Genomic DNA, 23,880 nt, shown 5'->3' on the forward strand with positions numbered 1-23,880 from the left:
TTTTTAAGTACCAAACATCTGATTTCTATTATCTGGGTTTATATAATGTGGAAATCATACTAGAAATTTACTGTTAATTTTAATATTTTCCAGGTTCATGGAGCCTGCAGTTATTGTTTGCCTGGGAGGAATTTTACCTTTTGGCTCAATCTTTATTGAAATGTAAGTTTTGGCAGTGTATGTATGTTTTGAGGGATTAAGAAAATTTAGGAGTTAGGGTAGGTATAGAATCATCTGATGGGAAAGCATCTAACAGAATTAGTCTGTTAAGTCTGTGCTTATAGAAGGGAGTCTGTAGTTTATGTAAAGGTAGTTTTCTGCTTTGTTCTCAGATACTCAGGTGAAGTTTTATATTGTTCTTTATATTGTTCTAGACCTGTCTCACCAAATCTTAGAAATCAATGCATGCATGCTAGAGAATGCCAGACCAGCCTTTGACTACTATTTTTTCAAAGCAAAGTAACTAGGTAAATTATTACCTGCTAGTCAGTCTAGATCCTGACATCTTTGGATGCATGATCAGTTCTAGTCTCCTTCCACAGTGGCCCTCAGGAGTGCTGGGAAGTGTGTATGTATTTAGGGGTGGGAGGTTTGCCATCTTGTGCCCAATGACAGTGCGTCGTATTTGCAGTCCCCTGTGCAAAATGTAAGCCTTTTTTTTTTCTCAGCCTGTGTTCCAGTGTTCCTTGATGGGAATGCTCTGGCATTTTAGGCAGGACAGTTCTTTGTATGGTGCTTGTTCAAGAAAAGCGATCATACACCTCTGGCTCCTGCCCATTAAATGCCAGTCATTGAGACTACTCAGAATTCCCTTATATATTTCCAGATGCCCCACTGCTGATTCTTTTCTGTATATTGGATGCTTCCTTAACAGACATGATTGAATCTGATAATTGGTTAATTGAAAAAGCTGGCTCATGCAGGAGAATTACAAAAAAAAAGACATATATATAGTATTTTTACTTAAAACAACTAAAGGTATATCTTTCACTGATTTTTTTTTTAAATATAGAGCCAAGATCTTGTCTTTGTACGTAGTTTATGTTTCCATCATTTTCCTTTGACATTCATAATGCATCTTCTATGTTTTCCAACCTTTTTAAAGTGGAGCAAGAACATATGGACCTGTCTGAAGCATTCTAAGTGCAGAATCCTTCTAAATTTGTAATTTGTCCCCCAGTCTTTTATAGCTATCTCACCCACACCTAATTTTATACCTTTTTTTTTAGTGGCTCACCTTGTTGAATTTTTCCAAAGCATTCAACATAATTTTCATAGAAATCACATTCTTTTTGGTCTCAGTTGTGGAATTAGAGTAAAGGGTCTTTTTTTGGTGTAAAATTGTAATGCCCTTTCTCTTACGGCACTGTGAAAATGGCATAATGCTGCTTTAGGCTTTCTTTTCCTAATTGTAAACATTATTACTCTATCAAATCTATTTTTTATTTAATAGGGTGTTTATAAAATATAAAATGCATTGCTTGTATAGTGTTCTATCTAGAAAAAACAAAAGAATGAGGGAATTGACTTGATCTTAAAAATAGGAATTTTTAGCTGTTTTCGTTTTTCTTTTCCACACATTACTCCTTAAGCTTCCGATTTATTCAGTTTGCTTAGAGATGAATACCCTACTGATGAATCTGTTCTTGAAAGATTATATCAGAAAATATTTTTGAGAGACTTTTAGAGGATTTAATAGATGAAAAAAAGGGAAAGGGAACTGTTGGAAGTTACTTGAAAGAAAAATACTGAGATTTAAGTGAGAAAAAAGTGAGAACTAAGATGCAAGTGAGAGTTAGCAAGAGCAGGGTGAGCTTTAAGAATAAAGACTAGAAAACTGTGTTTTCATTGCCTTTTATTTAGGTATTTCATCTTTACATCTTTCTGGGCATATAAGATCTATTATGTCTATGGCTTCATGATGCTGGTGCTGGTCATCCTGTGCATCGTGACTGTCTGTGTGACCATCGTGTGCACATACTTTCTACTAAATGCAGAGGACTATAGGTGGTGAGTACTTACTCCTGGAAAGAACCTCTGGGGACCATAACATTTTAAAATAAGATTCCTTTGAAAGTGTATCAAGCAGATTAAAAGATCTGTACGGAAATTTTTCTCCTTAAGATAGTGTAGGGATATTTTTCAATTATAAAAATGATGAAGATTGTAGAGGAAAAGTCGTATCAGTCAAAAAAGTTTTTATTTTAAAGAGGGTTACTATCTTAAATACAAGGAGACAGATCTGAAGAAGGAAATAGTTTATTTAAGGTCATTTTAAATAGGGAATCTGACAAAATTCAGGATCTCTCCTTCCAATTCTTAGGCTCTCTCCTTGTGATATATTTAAATGTTGTATACATGCATTTGTTTTTAAATATATAGAAAAATTATTTGCTTTAAAATCTTTCAGTGCCATTCAGTCAAAAGAATTACTTTTTTTTCTTCAGGCAATGGACAAGTTTTCTCTCTGCTGCATCAACTGCAATTTATGTTTACATGTATTCCTTTTACTACTATTTTTTCAAAACAAAGTAAGTGGAGACATTTTCTCATTTTGTATTTAGGAAACTAAGTTTGTCATTTAAATACTAGAATTTAGGCCTTATGTTGAAAGTAAAAATGAACAAACTATATATAATTTTTTTGTTTTATTTCAGGATGTATGGCTTATTTCAAACATCATTTTACTTTGGATATATGGCAGTATTTAGCACAGCCTTGGGGATAATGTGTGGTAAGTTCCGAAACTCTTGGAATATCATGAGTAGATCTTTGAGTATTTCAGAATCAGAAAAATACAGTAATTGGTAATTCAGAAATTACATTCTGTTGTTTGAACAGGAACATAATAAACTCAAGCATCTGATTTCAGTTGTTTTGACTATTTCTCAAAACCTAACTTACTACTTCCTTGATTTCTTTTAAAATTTCCTCTTTCTAATAATTCTGTATAGCACTGTTTTCCATACCACAAGTAGTTTCTCGTTCATGTTGAGAATTGGCATTTTTTTTAAAGCTTAGATTTGTTGGAAGAGATTATGATGTAAACAGGTTAAGGTTTTGGCCAAATGATTTTTGTTTGGAAGTTTCTGTTCCATTGTTCATGGAGGTAACGATGTCCAGGAAGGTAGCACAGCTTAACGGCCATGAGTACACGCTTGGCTGCGCTACCTTTGTTTCTGTACCTTGATCCAGTTCCCCAAGTTCTCTGGACCTCTGCAAAATGAGGATAATACTACTGTTTTATGGGTTTATCACAATTTACCATTAAATGGAAGAGGAAGAGTTATCAGCGTATGATAGAGTCTCTCGTATGTGTGAAATAGCTAGAAAATAAAGAAAGAACTTTTGGAAGCAGCATGATAGATGGAAAAGACATGGACTCAAGAGCCTGAGAGACCTCGATTAAGTCTCCATGCTGCCACTCACTTTTTTTGTGGCCATAGGAAGGCATAGAAACCTTTCTAAATCTCATTTTCTAATCTGTAAAATGAGCATATCTTTCAGAGTATTTATTTGTAACTGTCATGTGTGTAAAGCACCAAGTGTAATGCTGGTCTATTATTAGGTAATAAGAGATAGCCAGTTACATGGCAGATGTGGTGGGGATTTTTTTTTTTTCGATAATTTTACCTTTAGTTATTCGGTAGGCAATAGAATAAGGAAGATAGAATAATCTTGTTAGAAGTTAGGTCCTGGTATGACATTTGTGGACCTCTTTAGGGTACCAGGATTGCTTTTTCCTCCATTAAAAGAATCTGTTCTGCAGATTGATGGTTGCCAGAGGTGAAGGTGGTCAAATGGTGCAGACTTCCAGTTATAAGATGAATAAGTTCTGGGGATGTGATGTACAGCATGGTGATTAGATTTATTAATACTGTGTTGTATATTTGAAAGTTGTGTGAGAGATTAGATCTTAAAAGTACTGATCACAAGAAAAAAACTTTGTGAGGTTGTAACTAAATTTATTGTGGTGATTGTTTTGCAACAGAAAAATATATCAAATCATTATGTTGTACACCTTAAATTAATGCAGTGTTACATGTCAATTTAAAAAAAAGAATCTGTTTTGTTTATATATACCATGTATGTGACCACGGTGCGCACACATACACAAGTAACACTGACCATAAAGTAGTAAAACTAAGCTATAAGGGAAGACGGTTCTCTTACGTTACAGTTACATGGTGTGTTTATAGCTGCTGTGATTGCCTTCCCCTGTAATAATTAGTTAACCAACTTGAGGGAAAGATGAATAGGAACTCAAGTTTAAAACAAGATTTGTGTTACATAGGAATGTCCTGTGTATCCCTAGGCAATCAGAAGTTTCTTTTAGCAGTATTTGCGACCCTTCTCTCAGACTATTTAATGCTCCCTGAACTTCTCTTTATTTAATCTGAGATCTTTCTTGATTATCACCAGCAATCAGTGAGATACAGACTCATGGGATTATGCAGAGGGTTACATTTCTTTTTTCTTGACTATATGTGATCTTAGGAAGACCTAGAGAGGTAATACCTTGACATTTACAAAGAAAATGTAATGAATTTAGCTAAATTTTTTGAATGCTTTTCCTGTTGAAATTTCATCTTGCTGCCTGACAATCTTGGCACATTTACAGTTCCCTGTTGTTCTGGCAGTGTCCCAGCATTTATTTTTTAATGAGTTTATATGCCTTCAGTGCTAATCTATTTGGGCGGGGGAGGGGAAGCAGTTCATACTGGAAATGATTAAAATGTCATCATAATACAAAAATTATACATATTCATCAAGTTATATTGCTAAAATGCTTTTTCAGTCAGTAATTGAAAGAAAAATATTTTATTGGGTTTTTTTTAAATGTAAAAAAAATAACAATGTTAAGGTGGGAAATAATGAGATGGTTATAGTCTTTATATTTTGAGCATAGCATTTTAGTTTTAAGGGAATTAAGTTTAAAAGTGTATTATTCCCAAGACATTTATTTTTCTAGAGAGCATATTCAGTAATCTCCCTTTTATAAAGTCATATTTTTATAAGTTTATTCTTGAGGTACTCATAAGATTAGGAAAAATGATTCTCTAGGTTGACACTGTTTTGCTTTTAAGCGTATCTCTGCTCAAAAGGGAACAATGTTTTCTAAGTCTGGAAAATTGGATTTGGTAGTTGGACTAGTGTTATATTATGCCAGTTAAATTTTTGATTCCAATTAAAATTTTGCATGTATTTTCATGTTATAAGAATTCAGGGTTTGGTTTTTTTTAATAAAATTGAGTGATGTTTTTTATCTTACCTTGTAAGGACTTATATATAACTATTTCAGAATGAATTATCACTATTTTCAAGTGTAGTATGATAATTTCGTATTATAAAAAGAATGTCTATTGTAAAAATAATTAAAAAAAGGTTTGCTTTGTTGTTTGGGGTTTTTAAAAAATATTTTTAATATTTAATTACGGGAAATTTTCAAATATATACAAAAAGAGGAACAATAATATGTATGTAATGAGTCCCCATGTACCTGAACACATCTAACACAGTAATCAATTTGTAGTCAATCTTGTCTTACTCATATTCCCACCATACCTCCCTTCTTTTCTGACATGACTCTCAAACCTCATGTCATTTCAACTGTGTAAATATCTCAGTATATGTGTGTATATATATATGTGTATGTGTGTATCAAATATGCAGTGTTTATATAGAATTATATAGCTGTAATATATAACTTAGTAATAATAGTTTTAATAATATTTCAGTATACACATATATATATGTAAAATTTCTTAATGTGTTCAGTATTTAGTTAGTATTCAGATTTACCCCACACATCCTCATTTCTCTTTTAGTACAGTTTGTTTGCATCAACATCTAGTTAAAGTTCGTGCATTGCTGGGTTGAACACTCTTTTAAGGATCTTTCAATCTGCTGATGTTCTCTCTCTTTTCCCTTGCAGTTATTTAGGGAACGTGGGTTTTTGTTTGTTTGTTTGTTTGAATTCCTGTAGAGTTTTCTACACTCTGGATTTTGCTGATTGTATCCCTGAGGTGTCACTTATGCTTCCCCCATCATATTGCCTGAAAAGTGGTACTTAGGTCTATAGACTTGATCAGACTCAAGAATATTTGTCCAAGTATATTAACAGGTAGTTTGAACAGTTAAACTTTCATCAAGAGTCTGGTTGCCTTTCTTTGTGAGTTAGCAGCCCTTGATAATTATTGCCTAGCTCAGATAATCTATTAGTGGTTATAATATTCTAATTAGCTGGGATACTTCTCTAAGGAGAAACTTACTTTCATCAACTGGTTCCCTTGAGGTACAGTTCACATACATACAGGACAGGCAGAAGAGACTTACTATTTCCCTTGCGTACACCAGTTGGTTTAATAAAAGTTAGTTCAAAGGTGCCCAAATAGGTGCATGTGGTGTATATCATTATTAATTCATGGAAGATTTACTTTTAGCTTTTGAATAATGGGCTTAGATGGTAAATTCCTAAATCTAATAGAGAATCTTCTCTATGATGTGAATGACCAGCAGTCTTGTTCTAAAGATCCCTTATTGTTTGTAGTAAGGAACTATCCAGTTCATTCATTTTTCAGCAGGTATTTATTGAATATCTTACTGTCTGCCAAGTACTCTTTTAGGCACAGGAGGCAGATCCTTAATTTAACAAAACAGACAAAAACACCTTTGCTCTCTGGTGTTTTAGGTCCCATTTGACCTAAAACTAATTATTTAAAGACATTTCAAAACTCCTGACCTACTTACCTGTCTCTCTTATCCATTCCCTCAAATATGCCTGCCTTCCTACCAACCACATAGCTTCTGCAGTTTAAACATAAAAAAATGACGCCATCAGAAATGTCTCTCTAGAGCTTCAAATGCCATTGGGTCATAGTTCTCAATTCTTCCCTGAGAGAATCCCCGATCACTTTTTACTTACCTATCCATAAGGTATCATATGGTTTGGGGAACATATTAATGACCTGGAATAATCTGTGCTTAAATTTTAAAAAGATATTTTTTTATTTAACAAATGTTTGTCATCCTGAAGTTATTCTTGCTTTTATAAGAGATTATTTAAATTTATATAGTTCGTAATTCATGTAAGTGATATTTAATTTAATTCTAAAATAGTATATCAGGTCAGACTTGGTGTACGACAGTTAACAGGCGATTTGTAAAACAAATGATATAATTTTAATAAGTTTGTAGAGAATACTAACGTAAAGGTGTTATCTTGGAAAAAGAATAACTTTCCAGAGCAGAGAGCATTTATTTGGTGTTTGTTTGTAAATGATGGTTGCTGTTCTCTATGCATTTGTTTCAAAACATCTTATTTTATCTTTACAGGAGCAATTGGTTACATGGGAACAAGTGCCTTTGTCCGAAAAATCTATACTAATGTGAAAATTGACTAAAGACCCAAGAAAACCTGGAACTTTGGATCAATTTTTCTTTCACAGGGGTGGAACTTGCACAGCAAAAAAAAAGCGCAAGAGATTTGGGCTTTAACACTGGGTACTTTGTGGGTCTCTCTTTCGTGGATGGCTTAAAGTAACATCTATTTCCATTGATCCTAGGTTCTTACTGACTGCTTTCTCCAGCTGTTCACAGCAAATGCTTGGATTTTATGCAGTAGGCATTACTACAGTACATGACTAATCTTCCCAAAAACTAGCTCATTAAAGATGAAATAGACCAGCTCTCTTCAGTGAAGAGGACAAATAGTTTATTTAAAGCATTTGTTCCAATAAAATAAATAGAGGGAAACTTGGATGCTAAAATTACATGAATAGAAATCTTCCTAGCACTAGTATTTCTACGTTACTGAAAAATGATGTTCCAGAAAGATTACTTTTTTTCTCTTATTTTTACTGCCATCGTCAACCTATTAAGGGACATTTTTATATATTGAACCTGGGTTCTTTTTTCACCTTTTTTTTTTTCCCGATTGAACTACATCCTTTTTTTTTTTAAAGAGAGAATTTAAAAACATTAAATCCTGCATGTAATATATCTGCTGTCATCTTAGTTGGACCAACTTCCCATTTATTTATCTTAAAACTATCCAGTTACATCTTAATTCCATCCAAAGAAGATACAGTCTGAAGATAGAGGTGTACTCTCTACAATGCAATTTACTGTACAGTTAGAAAGCGAAGTGTTAAATGGAGAAGATATTTGTTTTTATTAAACATTTTGAGATTTAGATAAACTACATTTTAACTGAATGTCTAAAGTGATTATCTGCCCCCTCCCCCCAAGTTAGTCTTACATCTTTTTTGGGTTTGAATGAAGGTTTTACATAAGAAATTATTAAAAACAAGGGGGGGCGGGTAATAAATGTATATAACATTAAATAATGTAATGTAGGTGTAGATTCTCAAATGCATTTGGATGTACAGGTTGACTACGGATTCCTTTTTTCTGATGATGATTGGTGTAGAAATGTGTGAATCTGGGCGGCTTTTTACATCTTGCCTACCACTGCATGAAACATCGGGGTTTCTTCAAAATGTGTGTGTCATACTTCTTTTGGGAGGGGGGATTGTTTTCTTCTGTTTTTTTCTGAGGCTCCTACAGGAGCTAAATTTGTAATTTAGAAACATTTAATTTTGTTAATCCTGTCTGGGGCACTTAAGTAACATCTAAAGCATTACTGCTTTAGAGTGTTAAAATAAAATTTCCTGACCAAATTGTTTTGTGAAAATATATGTGTTTGCAATTTGATGATATCTTTTCAAAAGGCAATATTACTGAATGCAATTTTTCTTTAATATACTGTAAACTATGCTTTTCTAGTACAGGGGACCCACACTTTAAAATCCTCAAACTTGCTTACTTCTAGTTTATCCAGTACAGTCACAGAGTGAATGACAAGGCCTTTGAATGAAATTGTGGCACGAGATCTGTTCAGGTTGGTGTACCGTATAAAGTGGGGATGGGTAAAAGTGGTAAGCTTACTGTGGGATGAGCAAAGAAAGGTTACAGTTTTCTAAGAGAAGAGATTTTAATTTATACGTCTTTCTGGAACTATCCATAATGTGAAGTTTTCCTAGAACCATTGAGTTTCTAGTTTAATAGTTTGCTATGCAAATGACCACCTAAAACAATACTGTATATTGGTATTTTTAGAAAGACTGAAAATAGCTGTATTTAAACCTTAATGAGAAACTCATGCCATTCATAGGCACATAAGATGTTTTCATTACAAAATATGTTTCTATAAAGTAATAGGCTCTGCATCTTATAATATAGCATGTGAGGACTGTAAAGGGTGAAATGTTTGATTTCTTACTACTTCAGTATGGCTGACAGGAATAAACAGAATTTTGATCAGAAACTGTAGGTACATCCTCTTCTTCAAACCAAAATGTTACATTAAATGTTTTCTACTGGTTCTCCCATTTTCTCTTTCTTCCCACCTACCTTTAAGATCTTATAAGAAAAGGAACTAAAAGTCAGTACTTAATGGCTTACATTATGTAACTTTTAAACTACATGTAAAGTACTTATAAGAACATATAGTCTATCTGATGGAGTGTAAATTGGATGGTAAGCTTCTGTCTTAATAAAATGAAATTTGCTTCTCATGAATCTTGCAAGTAAGATGTAGGGTTTTTAAAGAATGAGTGGTTTAGCTGCTTTCAGGTACACCAATTCCTTTACTAAATTGATCTCTATTTGAAGTCCTTCGAAATCTTGAGTAAAAAGTAATTTTCTAATTTCCAAGTACGTTAAGAACTCCATTAAAGTGAATATAAATCACTTTGAAAAGTCCTTGAGAAACTATGCATTGGTTTATGGCTTCATAGAGGGGCTGGATGTGTGCGTGTATGTCTTAAAAAAGATGTAATCCACAAATAGTTTATCTCCCTAGCTCTCAGCTGTAGAATAGTAAAATATAATGTTATTTAAGTTAATTAAAGGGTAGGGTTATTCTTCTCCATAAATGCTATTTGTCTTTCATTTGTTAGTGTTTGCCCAACTTAGCAACTGATGCTTTGAACACTATAAAAAAAAAAAACTAAGGATAAACTTCCCCATTGTATCTATAAGCACGGTTCTCCTGAAATTTAGCTGCATTAGTAATTGGCATCATTATGTATGTACATACATATCATATATGTATTAAATATATCCAAGTACAAGAGTCAGGTAAGTTGGAAATGTAATGGCTGGAGGGGTGGTAAAGCATTCTTTAGTGTATCATGTTGGTTTCCTAGATTGTGTTAAGTTCTCCCATAAATCAAGCCCCATACCCTTAGAATTCATTATACTTTGGTGATACCTGACCTAATGAATGGTATGCTTGAGTTTTCCATTGAGAGTGGGTGGGCCTCTTTATAAAGGTGGTTGCTACAAATTCCAGTTCTTCCAAAAACCACTTTATTTAGGGTTTATCTACAAACTGCATTCATTTTGATAAAGCTTTTGTTTCCTAAATATTTACTAACCACCTTATACCAAATGTGTTGCAAATAAATACTATTTTAAGATTTCCTGAAGTTTTACAAGTGTGAAAAAGAAAAAGTGTATTGATGTAATTTGTTCAGAAAAAGCTACATACTGAAGGGCTTCTGTATATGAATTCTGGGAAAGAAAAGTGTTTCTGTAATCTGTACACTGCAGTTCCATCTGGGTTTTAAGTTAGATTTCAGCATGTCTTAGTGCTTCATTCTGTTGATTTATTGGAACATGTAATAAATAGGAGTAGTGACATATGAAAACACAAGTATTCATTAATACTTTATATCTTCATAAAAATTGCATAGTTATGAAGCTATAGTTTAGCAATCAAGATGTTAAAGAGATCAGAGAAGTAAAAGTTTATAAAGATTGTTTAGAAGTGTGTACAGAAATAGACTAGACTAGATTTAGAGGTAGGGTTGATCAGAAGGTTGACATATAGCTGCAGAAATATTACAAGATTTAAATTCAGTATGGGGAATAACTTTCTCTGCTGTGAGCTTTTTCTGAAAGCCATCTGATTTGTCAACATTCTTATTGGAGCTGTAGGCAGAATTGTGCAAAGGCAAAAGTAAACATTAAATTCTTATTTTACTGTATTAGGAAGTGGAAATAAACTGTTGTGAAAACTATTTACACTGAAGTATTGGTGAACTGGACTTGCTGATAATTGACTGATACAGCAGAATACTGTGTGTTTACCCTAATTCATCAGTTTAGGTCACTTGAAAATTATAAGCCTTATATAAGGTAAGAGCTTAGGCAAGTAAGAAACAACATGGCATTCTATTTAAAGGAAAACGATACCCTTGGAAAAGCAGTCCCACTTGGACTTTTCAGCTGTGTCAAACTTGGATCTGTAGATCCCCACAGAGCACGGGCAGTTGGTGACAGTGGGAAGGAAACAGTTACTGCTCAGTGATTACCTCCATTTTGTGCGCACCCTTGGTTTGTGTAGGTCATATTCCAGCTGGCTTTTTAGTAATAGAAATCCAGTACGGTATATAATGTGTCACATTTGAGGTTCTGATCTAGTCTGTTAATCTAACTGAAGTTGGATTTTTTTTTAAGTAATAAAAAGTCAAATGTACTTCCCTTGGATGCTTTATTTCTTTCCTTTTTGAAACAGGTGAACCAAGCGTAAGGGATAACCCATTATTATTGGCATGCATACGGAGAGATTACTAATAGCTTTCCACAATTAAATAAAGCAGGGGTCAGCCAGCTTTCTGTAAAGAGCCTGATAGGAAATATTTGAGGCTTTGAGAGCCATACCATTGTAGCACAGCAGCTGTGGTGGACAGTACATCAACTAGTGAGCATGGCTGTGCTCCAGTAAAACAACAACAGCCAGTGGGCCATCGTTTGCTAACCCCTGAAACAAAGGATTTAAAATTTAAGGTTTGGTTTTTCCCCAAACTTTTTATTTGGAAAAAAAAAGTTAAATATACAGAAAGTTGAAAGAATGGTACAATAAGATTGGTCTTAAGAAATTACTTTTCTTTTTTATTGTCATTCTTTTGACTTTATAAAATATACAAGCTCTGACTCTTACATTCAAACCCCATTACCCCTGCGCCTGTCTTTCTCCTGATTAGTAACACATTGCATTTGTCTGGTACTTACTACTTTTTCACAGCAGCTTCACATACGTTCCTTCACAACTATGCTGTGAAGCTGGTAGGGTAGACAGCTACGTTTTGTAGATAAACTAGAGTAGCTGAGTCTCTTTTTGCCCAGACGTAATCAAAACTAGGGTCCTAACATCTTGACTACTGTACCTGTAAAATGAAGACACCTCCTCTCCAGCCTATGGAACAGATAATGTACATAGAGATCACATTGGAAACGAGTGTTCTATACTGATGGAAGGGATTCTTTTTATTGTACTGCATCAAAATCAGTGGTTCATTTCTCCATGTCTATTTGTACTTTTTTTTTTTTCATCTCCAGTTTTAACTAGTTACTTAAATTCTTGTCAGCCTCCTTGGTTCTTTTCTCCCTCTGATTTTTTTTTAAACCAGCCTTGACACCTATACTTGGCAATTCCCGTTAGCCAAATAGTTTAAATTGGTACATATTTGAGTTACTTTTGATCTCTTTAGTGAACACTTTTTGTCTAGTCGAAAAACTAGAAGTATAAGGGAATCTCTTCTATAACCAGCTTCTGGATGCAAAGTGAGAACTGTTTTTATTAAACAGCTAATCTACAGTTTAACATTAAAAAGGGGGGAGGGGATAAGCCTGCATTGGGACATGTGGAGTCAATGGTAATGTGGTCTACAAATGTATTTACAGTTATTTTCAAAGTTTTGCATGTGTAAGGCGACAGGAATTAAAATTTTTAAAATGTAGGACATGGTTGTAGGGAGAGCTTGATTTAAGTCATTTTAGCCAGCCAAAGTCACAGTCATTCTTGGTGGCTCAGTTTAAGCCACTGAGATTGTGGGGCTTAACCTTAGAGGTCACTGAGGGGAAAGAGGGTCTAGAGAGTGAGATATGGAAGGTAGTTTCCAAATTGGTGTTGGCCAGACAGGTTTGCTGCAGGTGACAGACCCAGAAGGTAGGATAGACGTAAATAGGGAAGTGTCATAGGTATGGTAGCTGCTGTAGTGTTGCCATGAAGGTGCCAGCTGTGTGGTAATGAAGTTGTCCCGCACAAAGACTTGGAGGCGTGAGACAGCAAGGCCCTGTTAGGATGACTGCAAGTACTAGACAGATGGCAGGAGCCAAGGTTGGAATCCACATGAAAGGATGGTTCACTGGTGGATGGAGGGCCTGGTGTACTACCCTTAGGGACTTGGGTAGAGGTTTCAGAGAGCCACAGGTTTTAAACTGCTGCTAAAAATTGTAACAATATTAAATATTTTAAATGACCTCCAAAAAAACTGAAAGTACCTTCCCAGTGCTCAGTAATGTAGACTAAAATGAACCAGCAGATGAGAGTGCCTGCTTTATTCTGGAGGTTCTGCTCCCTGCCTTGGACAAGATGATGTATAGTAGCCTGGAAAGGCATGATGAGAAAGTGGCCTACATGGACTAGTTAAGGAGAATAAAACTTGGTAGCGTGGAGATGGAGGCATTTGAGAGCTGCTACAAGACAGCTGATCACTCTGGTCATAGGGGTATAGTTGGAATGAGTTGGGTGGAGGGTTTTCCACAGGACCATGAGCCACAGGGGAGGAAACACACACATAATTAGGAATGTAATGAAATAAATTGAGCAGCTTTAGATCAGAAGACCTTTTATTCTAAATCTACCTCTCATTTTCATGGGATTTAAAGAAAAATACATTTGAAAAATTATTTGAACCCAGGTTAGAGTATAGTATATAAAAGTGGTGAGTGAAAAATCAGAAACCATAGAACTGAGAAAAATAGTAATTATCGCTTTCAGTTGTTTCTAACTTACTTATACTGTGACCCAAATGCTTTATTGATTATTTGTTGTTTGATAGTCAAAATAGCATTTAAACAGGACTTCTGACATAAAACTGGGCAGCTTGCTCATCCTGGAGCATGGCTGTCTTCAAAATATTTGGGCAGTGCATTGGTGAGAAGCCTGGCAGCTACTCACCAGGTGGGGATTAGAGGCAATAAAAGCTCACAACCTCAGTGCTTGCACAAGAGGTTGCCTGTAATGTCTGTTTTCAGGAGGAATTCCCTGCTAATGAGGAAGCCAGCTGGCTGTTTGCCTAGTGCCATCTGGAGATCTGGAAGTGTCACAGAAGTTTGTTCGGCCTTTTAGATGTTGACTTTGTGGACTTGTCTACTGACAGGTGGCAACCTTCACTGGGTTGAATGCAGAGACCTGTGGCGTTGGGTTTGACTCCTTCCAGCATTCAGGCAGAAATGACATTCAACCCCTTCCCACACCTATTGCCTGTTTAGTGGCCAGTTGGTCTTCCCTGCCATTTGGTGGCATCCACCCCCCACCCCCACCCCCACCCCATCCCTCCCTTCCGTCTGTCAGTTTAACCAGATCTTCTTGCCCAATCTGGCTCCATCCTGTATGTGCCCATTTGATGAAAACTTAGCATGAAGCAGGATCAACTTGCAATTCTAAGGGCCAAGACAAAGTATCCAGTAACACTTTTCCAGTAGTTAACTTTTAAACCTTAACTAGTTTGAAGGACTTGTTACCCTTCTTACTAGATGAGAAGACAGATGATAATGCAAGAAATTCAAATCCTATGTAAAGCCCAGCTCTGGGCTCCCTGTCAGCTATTTTGTCATTAGTGGCTGTGAAACCATGTGAAAATCCAAAAATGAATCTCAGTCCATTTTTCTGCTTGCAGTTTACATGAAAAACAGAACAAAAGAAGATTCTACAGGGTGTGATGCTGAAAATCTCTACACACTGGTGTGTTTTACTTCTTGATTAGGGCAATTTTGCTTGCATTAAAAGGTCTTGGAAAAACCTCGTGGTAATAGTACTTTTTATGCCTGCAAATAAAAATGGCTCAGTTCTGACAATTTTTACGTTTAAGGTACAAGGAGTGAGTTTAAAATATCTCTTGATTTTCTCTTAAATTATTCAGTCATGTGTTTCTAATTGGCAAAAAAAATAACCAGACTTCAGAAATTGGTCATTTTTATCCCATCAAGTTAATTGTGAGTGGCTTGTTTAATAAAACACGTCTGTAATTTAACACAAATAGCGCCTACAGCTGTTCGTTTATCAGTCTTTTTGCCTGTATGAAGCATCTTAGACTGTTTTACTAAAGGATGGGGTCATGTAGAGGGGAAATCCATCATTTGATTAAAAATGATTTAGAGTGATTTAATTCTCCCCCAAGCCACTTATGTCACCAGCCACACGTTAGGTGGGTGCTGCAGAAAGCGCCCTTCACGGTTGGACGAGGGAATGTTGCGAAAGCTGAGAGGATCGTAATCCTCGATTTTTTTCTGCGCCGAAAGCGACCAGAGAGAATATTCTCTTGATCCCTACAGAGCAACGATTGTCCGAAAAGCACGTAGCGAGTTGGTAGCAACGCGAACCTTCGCTGGTACCTGTTTCTGCGCTCTGAGCTCTAACCACTGCCGCCTGCCTTCACCCACGTGTCCATCGGGGAGTTGGAAAGTGAGTTTTGAGAATAAAACAAGGCGGGAAGTCGAGCCTTGATCTTCAGAAGCAGCGTTCTGTGGGGCTGGAGGTGTGGTGGCGCTCAGAGAAGAGAGCCCTCGGCTCGGTGGGAGCGACGCGGGCCCCGGGTCCCTGCCTGCAGAATCTACACCTCGCTCCCCTTCCTCCGAAGTTGTGGAGGTGCCGGGAAGAGGAGGGGCCTCGCCTCGGGCGCCCGAGTGATTGGCTGCCCAGGGCCCCTGGCGAGGGCTGTGTGGTCCAGCCCGGGTGGAGAGGGGCGGAGCGGCCACTGCTCCAACCACCGCCACCACAGCCACAGTCGCAGCCGCTGCAGCTTCGGCCGCCGGGCAAGTAGCTCCAAGCGGCGGCTTCTTGCGTGCCCCGACGCGGACCGGAGGACTCTGCTGGTTCTGCACCCGACCTATGCCGGGCAGCCGCGCGTAATCGCCGCGCCCAGGCGGCCGCCGACCCGACCCTGTGCACCGTCCTGAGCCTAGTTTTCGGTGCCCGCTACTCCCTCAGGCTTCGCCAGCCCCTCGCAACCATGCCCCGGGTGACTGCGCTCGGGGCCCTTGTGCCACTGCTGCTGCCTCTCCTGCTACTGCTGCTGCCGGTGCCCCGCGACGCCGGGGGGCTTGGGGAGCGCTCGGACTCCTCAGACTTCTGGGACTACTCCGCGCTGGAAGGCGAGGAGGGCGCGGAGCAGCAGCTGGAACATTACCACGACCCGTGCAAAGCCGGTAGGTGCCGCCGCCGCTGCCGCGGGGCAAGTCCGGCAGAAGTTTGCCTTTGAAATGTAAATGAGGTGGTGGGCAAGCCTGCGCTGCCGTCTATGGAATGGGTCTCCCCTCCCCTTCCCCGAGATCCCCCGGGCTCCCCGGGAAAACAATGCCCCTGAGGGACTGCTTAAATACCACTCTGGCTGGGACGTCCCGGCCCCTGGTGTGCGGCGCACACATGGTAGCGGCCGCGGGAGCGTTCCCAAGGCAAATGAGGGCGGGTGCCCGAGGCCGAGAGGGCGCCCAGGGGCTGGGGCGGGCGCCGCGGCCGCCTGACAGCCAGGTGGTCAGCACCCGCTACCGCGGGACACGCTGGGCAGGAGCAGAGGAACAGGAGCCGGGCTGGGCGCGGCGTTCCCAGGCTCAGATGGAGTTGCTGGGTCCGATTTCATGGCATTTGCTAAGTTTCACGCAAAGTTTCCGAAGATCTTGTGGTTACTCTTGGGCAGATAATTAAAAAACCGAAAAGCTTCACAGCAGGCAAAAGGAAAGCGGTAGCCGAAGGAGAATGTGCATGACTCAAGTTGCAGCAAACTTCCCTGTAGCCGTCTCAGCGTGGTCGCGGGCTGGGGGTCGTCCTGGGCTGGCGGAGATGGAAGCCGTCAGGTGCTCTAATCCCGCCAGGAAGCCGCACCCCGGGACGCGCGGGTCTTTTCTGGCGCAAATCGCGGCCTGGGCACTGCAGCTCTCGTTTCCCACGAGCCACCAACCGGTTGTTGCGTCCCGCCGGGAGCAGTGTCCGTGCCGGAATAGCCCCAGAAGGGCCCAAGCGCCTGTTCCAAAGAGAGCCCATGGGACTGGGGCAGTTCCCATCTGGGACAGAGGGGTACTCACGCTCTCCGAAGTCCGCCAAGACACTCCTGGCCGCTGGCCAGGGGCCGCGAGTAGCGGTGGTTATCCTGGGCAGGGTCTGGCCGTTTCTCTGGGCGGCCCGCAGAGACGAGCGGCCGGAGGGAAGCTCGCGCGGCATCTATCCGCAGAAGGGCAGAATGCTTTTTTTCCAGTTGATGTGCTAAGTGCCATGGGCCACTGTGGCCCCATTCTGCACTCCCTGAAGACCTCTGGGAGCCTCAGTTTCCTTAGCTAAATTGGGGACCGTAATTATAGGAGGACTCCGATGATTTATGGTAAAATTCTCTGAAAATGAAATAATGGTGAGGACACGAACCATTTGTGTTGTTAGTGCAGCGACTGTGGTCTAGGCTGGGTGTTGGGCAGGTCAAAACTGGGTGAAGTCTGGGGAAGACCAGGTTACTCAGAGGCCAGAGGACATAGAAGAGTGTGAGACTTGAGAATCTTGTGAAGGTTGAAGATCAAACCAAGCTTGAGGGGCCTGATCTTACCCTGCTGGAAGATTCCTCCAGAATAGCCATTTATTGCTGTACCTTGTGCATCCTCTGAGTTAGGAAGGTGGGCAGAGGGTTGGTTCCTGGGTGATTTGAGAAAATATCAGCAGGTTGCATGCCCTGGCTTGAGGCATCTCAGTTCCTCATTGGACCCAGGTCCTGACCAGGCTGAAGAGTCTCTGGACCACTGTTGGAATGGTGGCCTTGCCCTGAAGGAGGGACACTGAGGCTGCGAAAATGGGATGGGGACTAAGTGGGGTGGGTCAACCATCACCTGCACCTGCACCTGCACCTGCATCTACTGGGTGTGAACTAGGGGACCTGGGAGGCAGCAGGGGCCTGGACAGGGGCAGCGGCTAGCATGTTCAGGAATGTACTGAGCACCTCTGGGACACTGGATGCTGATCTGGGCACTGTGAATCCGGGTGAAAAAGGCATAGGCCTGTCTGTGAGAGCTCCCCAGTTCCCAGTCTCAGCCTTACAGAATAACCCTGAGGCAGGTTTGCCTCTTGGGACCTCATTTTTCCCCGGTAATTTTGGTGAAAATGCTGGATAACCAGAGCATGCATATTCTGTGACTCTTCAAGCTGGTAGGGCCAGAAAGTAGAGGATCTCAGGTGTATGGTTTCAACCAGCTCTGTGCATCCTCCACAGTCATCCTGGATCCTCTCAGCCCCTTGACCTCTCCCTCATCCATGCTGATGCTGAGAGTGGCCAGAAGAGGGCGATGTGATGGGAGACCCTGGAAAATGTCACATCAGTCTGCCTATGCTTCTGGGAATGTCCTGAGCAAGGGAACAGCCTTCTGGAAGGACAATAAGCAGTTCACCAAGGTACAGGAGTCTCAGTGAAAGGACATGTCGCTCAGCTTTCGGGGCAATACTCCTTTGCTGGTTACATATTAAACTAAACCTTATGGGGCAGACTTCCTCCCATCCCAGTCACATGCTAACTCCCTGACTCCTCTAGCCAGAAGCCCTCTGCCTAGGACTTGCCTCAGGGCTTCAAACCTAAAACAGCCTCCCACTTGCCCCTTCTTGAGTGTGGGTCTCCATTCTGCTATGGACGCCAAGTGCAGACAGAGAGCTGGGATCTGTTCCCAGCCCCTCAGGAGCTGTATTCCCTGGCAAGTCCCCTCCTCTCTGGGCCTCAGTTCCTCACGCATGGAGTGAAGCTGTTGGACTAGTTAGGGTTGCAAACTGACAGATCCAGGGAGCAAACTCTCTTAGTCCACATCTGCCATCCTGCCCTGTGCCTGCTTCATACTTATGAGCACTTGAATTTGTGCCCCTGGCCCCTTCCTTCTCAGTGTTCTACAATTCTGTGAACTTTGCTTCCAACTCAGTCTCTCAGAGATAGACCAAATTGATTAGTGTTCTATCATTTGCAGTTTTACCACTTATACATTGTATTGTTGACTCTGTCATTTCCCTACGTGTGGCCTTGGGCAAGTCACTTAATTTCTCTGTGCCTTTGTTTCTTCATTTGTAAATGAAGATAATCCCTAGTAGGTTAATGTGCTTAGAACAATACCTGACAGATAATTCAGTACTTTATAAACAGATTTCCTAGAAACTTGTTGAAAGAATATCTTCATGTTGACCTTCAAAGCAAGTTTTAAACTGTAAATTTTAAACTTACTAATGAACAATCTATTTGCTTCTGTAAAAAGGGATGCTTTAAAACAGATGATTGCAGAGTGGGAGTGGGTTTGGGACTGGTAAGAAGCGTGGGGCTTCCTGGGCGTGGTCTCTGGTGGTCCACTGGCTCTGCTGTTTGTTTTCCATCTGATACCGTGAGGTCAAGAGTTCAGCTGACTGTAAATTACAAGACATCCTTTCAATGACCATGCCCCTGAGAACAACTTTCGCAAAGCTTCTGAGGGCTTCTCCTGCCCACTTGCCCTTGCCCAAAACTCTTTAGCTGGGTTCAGAGCCAGAGGCCTGGGTCCTTATCCTGACCCTGCCTCTTACTCTCTGTGTGGCCTTGAGCAAGTCACTTCACCTCTCCACCTGCAAAATGGGGAAGGGAACAAAACTGCTTGCCTTGTAGGGCAAACATAAGGCAAGTTGTAGCTGCCTTCCTGAGACAGCAAAGTCCTAGACAGGACTTGTGTGTAGATAGATTGTTTGGGAGGTGGTCCCAAGAAGCAGGGTGAGGGAGCAGAGCGAGCGTGACAGGGAAGGAGGAAATCCAATGAAGGGACTGGAATTGAGGTATCTGCTTTAGTTGTTGGGGCCATGTCTCCACCCAGCCCTTCCCTAAGGCCTCCCAGAATTATCTGCCCAGGGAATAGAAGGCTGGAGCATTTATCCAAAGGCTGCTGTCCTTCATCGTTTGCTCCCTTTTCCAGTTTCTATTCCTGTGTAAAAACCCACCAACACTCCATGGTGTAGAACAACCACTGGACCAGGAATTTGGAAAGGGCACAGCAGAAGTGGCTTGTCACGGCTCCACAGCATCTGAACCTCTGCTGGGGAGACTTGAGGGGGACTTGACAAACTGGGGACTGGAATCACCTTGAGGCTCATTCTCTCGCATCTCGCAGTTGAGGCCAGCTGTTGTCCTGGGCCTCAGCTGGACTGTTGACCAGAACCTATAAGTGGCCTCTCTGTGTGGACCAGCCACGTGGGCTAGTTTGGCTTCCTCACAGCATGGCAGCTGGATTCTAAGTGCAGGCATCCCCAGGGAACCAGGTGGCAGCTGTATTGCCTTTTATGACCTTGCCTCAGAAGCTCCATGTTGTCACTCCCACCATGGTCACATGCTCTCCCAGATTAAAGGGGAGGGAACATATCCCACCCTGCCACAGAAAGAGGGTCAAAGTCACAGTGCTTTAAAAGAGCACGTGGAATGGGGAGTATGGATGCAGCCAGTTTGGGAACAAATGACCACTCCTTGAGGCTTGAACTTCCCTGCATGTTTGGCCTGCACCTGCGTGTGTGGGTGCTGTGGGCTAGACAGGTTCAGAAAACTTCCACAAGCAGAACAGTGGGGAGCCACGCAGGAGAAGCGTAGCACTGCGCAGAGTTGGGCTGAGGTTATGGGACTCAGGTTACTGATATTGTCTACCTGAGGCTCAAATAATATACAAATGCTTTGTAAACTGTGAAGTGCTCTGTCGCCTTTGGGGTTTATTAAACCCAAGGGAACTGGCTGACAGCCAGCTTTCCTTTTCAGCTGGTGGCTTGATAAATGCCAGGGCCCTCACATTTGATAAATATATATAGTCCTACATAAATAAACATAGTCAGCAGTCCCTGGCAGCAGATGGCTCAGGAGCTAGGGGTGAGAGTGCTGGCCTGGGGACTAGTTCTTGCCTCACAAGGAAGTTTCTAGTCCTTCCTCACACTTTCAGACCTTACTTCTGCCTGGAATTTGGGGGCCCCCCTCTGCTATATCATTCTCTCTCAGACACAGTGACCTTACCAATCCATCCTTATTTTGGGGTCACCCAGGGCCCTCTAGGACAGCATTCTCTGGAGCAGCTCCTGCCAGCAGCCCTCACGCTACTGATGTGAGGCTGGACTGTGAAACTGTGAGAGGTCAGCAATTTATCTGCTTTGGCCACTGCTCTGTGCCCAGTGCCCAGTGGCACATTACAGGTACACATCAATATTGGCCAAATGAGGGAATAATGATTTTTGGCCCTGTCTGGTCTGGGTCCATGACTGAAGGAGCCTCCAAGATCACTGTCAGCCTGGAAAATGAAGCTCCCCTGAGATGCTCTGGGTGGAGCTGGGGCAGCTGAAGTCCAAGGCAGCACTCCCCCAGAGTTTCCATCCTTCATGGCAGGGGCAGACACCCTGGCTTCTCAGGCACACAATTTCTTTCCCGTGGTGCCTCATGGAAGCCTGTCTCCTTGGCACAGCCTGTCGCCAGAGTGGGAGCTGCCATCTCTCCCCATGGGCCACAGCCAGGTGAGGGCGGCTGGCATTTTTACAACTTTATTTTTATCCCTACTTGTCGTGGTATCCTTGCTGATTTGGGCAGGTGCTGATTTGATGGAGTCTAAATATTTCAAGGCTGTATGGAAATGAAATGTTTATCTTTCCCACTTCTCCAGGCGGGAGCAGCATCTAGTCCACTTCTGTCTCCAACATTTCACCCGCAAAGTGCCCTGTGGCAGGGCACGAGGTGGTTAAGAGCAAGGGCTTTGATACTTGATAGACCTGGGTCCAAAATCTGCTGCCCATGATCTGCTTTGTGACCTTGAGAAAGTTACTTAACCTCTCTGAGCCTCAGTTTCCTCACTTGAGAAGAACTACTAATATTCACTTCTCAGGGTTGCTGCGAGGACTAAATGAGGCAGTGTTGGTCACGTGCTCAGCACAGTTTCTGGCACAAGGCAAGAGTTCAATGGTTGATTATGACAGTACATTATTACAGTACAGAGCAGGTGCTCGCAAGTGCTTCTTGAACTCTTGCTGAAATGCTATAGAGGAAGTTGAATTTTTGTGATAAATGAACAAGTGATTTCACATAGTACAGTCAGGGATTCTTAAATTCAGACCTGATAGTTATTGGCAAACAGGGTCTTGAAAGTAAGTGAAGGGTGAATTTTTTGGTATGTGAGTTCTAGCCCAATAAAGATTAAAAAGAAAAAAGTCAGTGAGCACAAGGACGGGCCAGGCAGAGCTGGGGGAGAAACGCTCCATCTTGGCTCTTGATGAACTGACGGCTGAGAGCACAGCTGCCCAGGCTGAGGGTTCGGGTCTCCTGGACAGGCAGAGGACGGGTGGCCCTCAGGCACCCAGCAGAGCCCAGAGGTCCCGATCAGGCCACAGCTCATGCTGGGGCGGGCAGCTTCTGGGGGAGGGGAGGCTGGGAGGGGAACACATCAGCCACTGTGGGGCGAGAATGTTCCAAGAGCTGAATGATAGCAAGGACACCCTGTTGACCTTCCACCCAGCCCCCGTAGACGAGCAGCTGGGACGGTTCCCATTTTGCATCTGGAGATACTGAGCTTCAGGCCTAGACCCTCTGCCCAACATTGGTGCTCCTTTGACTTCCCATGCTGTCTGTGTGGGCAGAGCTCAACTTCTCCAGACAGAAAAGTCCACAAGTGGGTCCCCAACTCTGACTCCAGTGGAACTCATTTTTTTAATCTTCACCATGCCCAGCCATGCAGGGATCAGCATCTTTCCCCCTGTCCCAGGGGTGGCATGTGTGTGGGGAGTGTCCTTTAATCCTCTGTCCAGCACTGTGAATGGAGAGGAGGGGCCATCACAACAGCCCCGGATCTGCAGGGTGCCTGGCACGGGCAGGGCCACACCGGGTGCTGGGGAGCTAAGTGCCAGTCAAGCTCAGCCCTGTCCCTGGGAGCTCACAGGCATGGCCTCCCCAGCGGGAAGATGCTTCTGATGGAAGCCGAGCGCAGACAGCTCGGGCCCTCTCATCCAGCGGCTCCAGACCTTCCCCTAACCATCGCTCCTCCAGCCACTGTGACAGCTCTGCCCAGCCCAGGCTGTGCATGTTTGAGCACCTGGCTCCTCCCCAGCTGTTGGTTTGGTACCTTTCGAGTCAGGCTGACTTGGATTTTCCATCTCATCTCTGTCACTCACTAACTGTGACACCTTGAGCAAGTCCTGCAGCCTTCAAAGCCTCACTTCCCTGAGTCTACATAATGCAATTAAAAGAAACTTATTTCACGGGCTGCTGCTGTATGAAAGGCACTTGCTACTTTGCTCAGCAAAGAGAAGCACTCAATGAATGTGAAATGTCACTATCACTTTGTGGCCTCCGAAGAACCTGTCATGCACAAAAGGTGTGGGGATTAAACTGAGTCCCATGAACAACACCGCCTTCCCCTCCCGTGAGAGAGAGTTCAGACCTTGCCTCTTCCGCTTAATTGCTGTGGGACCCTGAGCAAGCTGCTGAAGCTTTCTGGATCTCTGTTTCCTCACCTATAAAATGTGGATGCTAACACCTACCACGGGGGGTTATTATGAAGATTAGATGAGTTAATATAGACAAAACACTTAGAATGGTGCCTGGAACATGGTAAACATGTAGTAAACAGTATTGTTTTTATTGTTTTCACCCCCGCAGAAATCCAACAAGTTTCCAAGGGCAGGAAACCAAGTATCTGAACTGGAGCAGACAATTTCAGAATTTTGTTTCCTAGCAACGCCAATGGTGACAGTTCCTCTATACCCAGAGAACTTGCTCTAAAAACAAATCTGCCATGAATCTCACTGGCTCTTTGATAGTA

The 23,880-nt window shown here is 41.8% G+C and overlaps 2 protein-coding genes across 3 annotated transcripts in view; both read left to right on the forward strand.

The window, feature by feature from the left end:
• The window catches only part of TM9SF3 (transmembrane 9 superfamily member 3), a 54,266-nt gene extending 44,684 nt beyond the window's left edge, over window positions 1-9,582 (forward strand). The window contains exons 11-15 of the mRNA XM_074373836.1: window positions 94-162; window positions 1,864-2,010; window positions 2,448-2,531; window positions 2,658-2,734; window positions 7,336-9,582. Of these exons, the coding sequence (XP_074229937.1) occupies window positions 94-162; window positions 1,864-2,010; window positions 2,448-2,531; window positions 2,658-2,734; window positions 7,336-7,403 (445 nt within the window). The 3' untranslated portion in view covers window positions 7,404-9,582. The remainder of the gene's footprint in view (window positions 1-93; window positions 163-1,863; window positions 2,011-2,447; window positions 2,532-2,657; window positions 2,735-7,335) is intronic.
• Window positions 9,583-15,592: 6,010 nt separating this feature from the next.
• The window catches only part of TLL2 (tolloid like 2), a 120,384-nt gene continuing 112,096 nt past the window's right edge, over window positions 15,593-23,880 (forward strand). The window contains exon 1 of one of the 2 annotated variants that reach the window (XM_074373837.1): window positions 15,593-16,281. In XM_074373837.1, the coding sequence (XP_074229938.1) occupies window positions 16,086-16,281 (196 nt within the window). In that variant the 5' untranslated portion in view covers window positions 15,593-16,085. The remainder of the gene's footprint in view (window positions 16,282-23,880) is intronic. The other variant, XM_010971122.3, reaches the window with a different exon arrangement.

The sequence above is a fragment of the Camelus bactrianus genome, chromosome 11 (genome assembly GCF_048773025.1).
Source record: "Camelus bactrianus isolate YW-2024 breed Bactrian camel chromosome 11, ASM4877302v1, whole genome shotgun sequence".
Lineage (NCBI taxonomy): Eukaryota > Metazoa > Chordata > Mammalia > Artiodactyla > Camelidae > Camelus > Camelus bactrianus.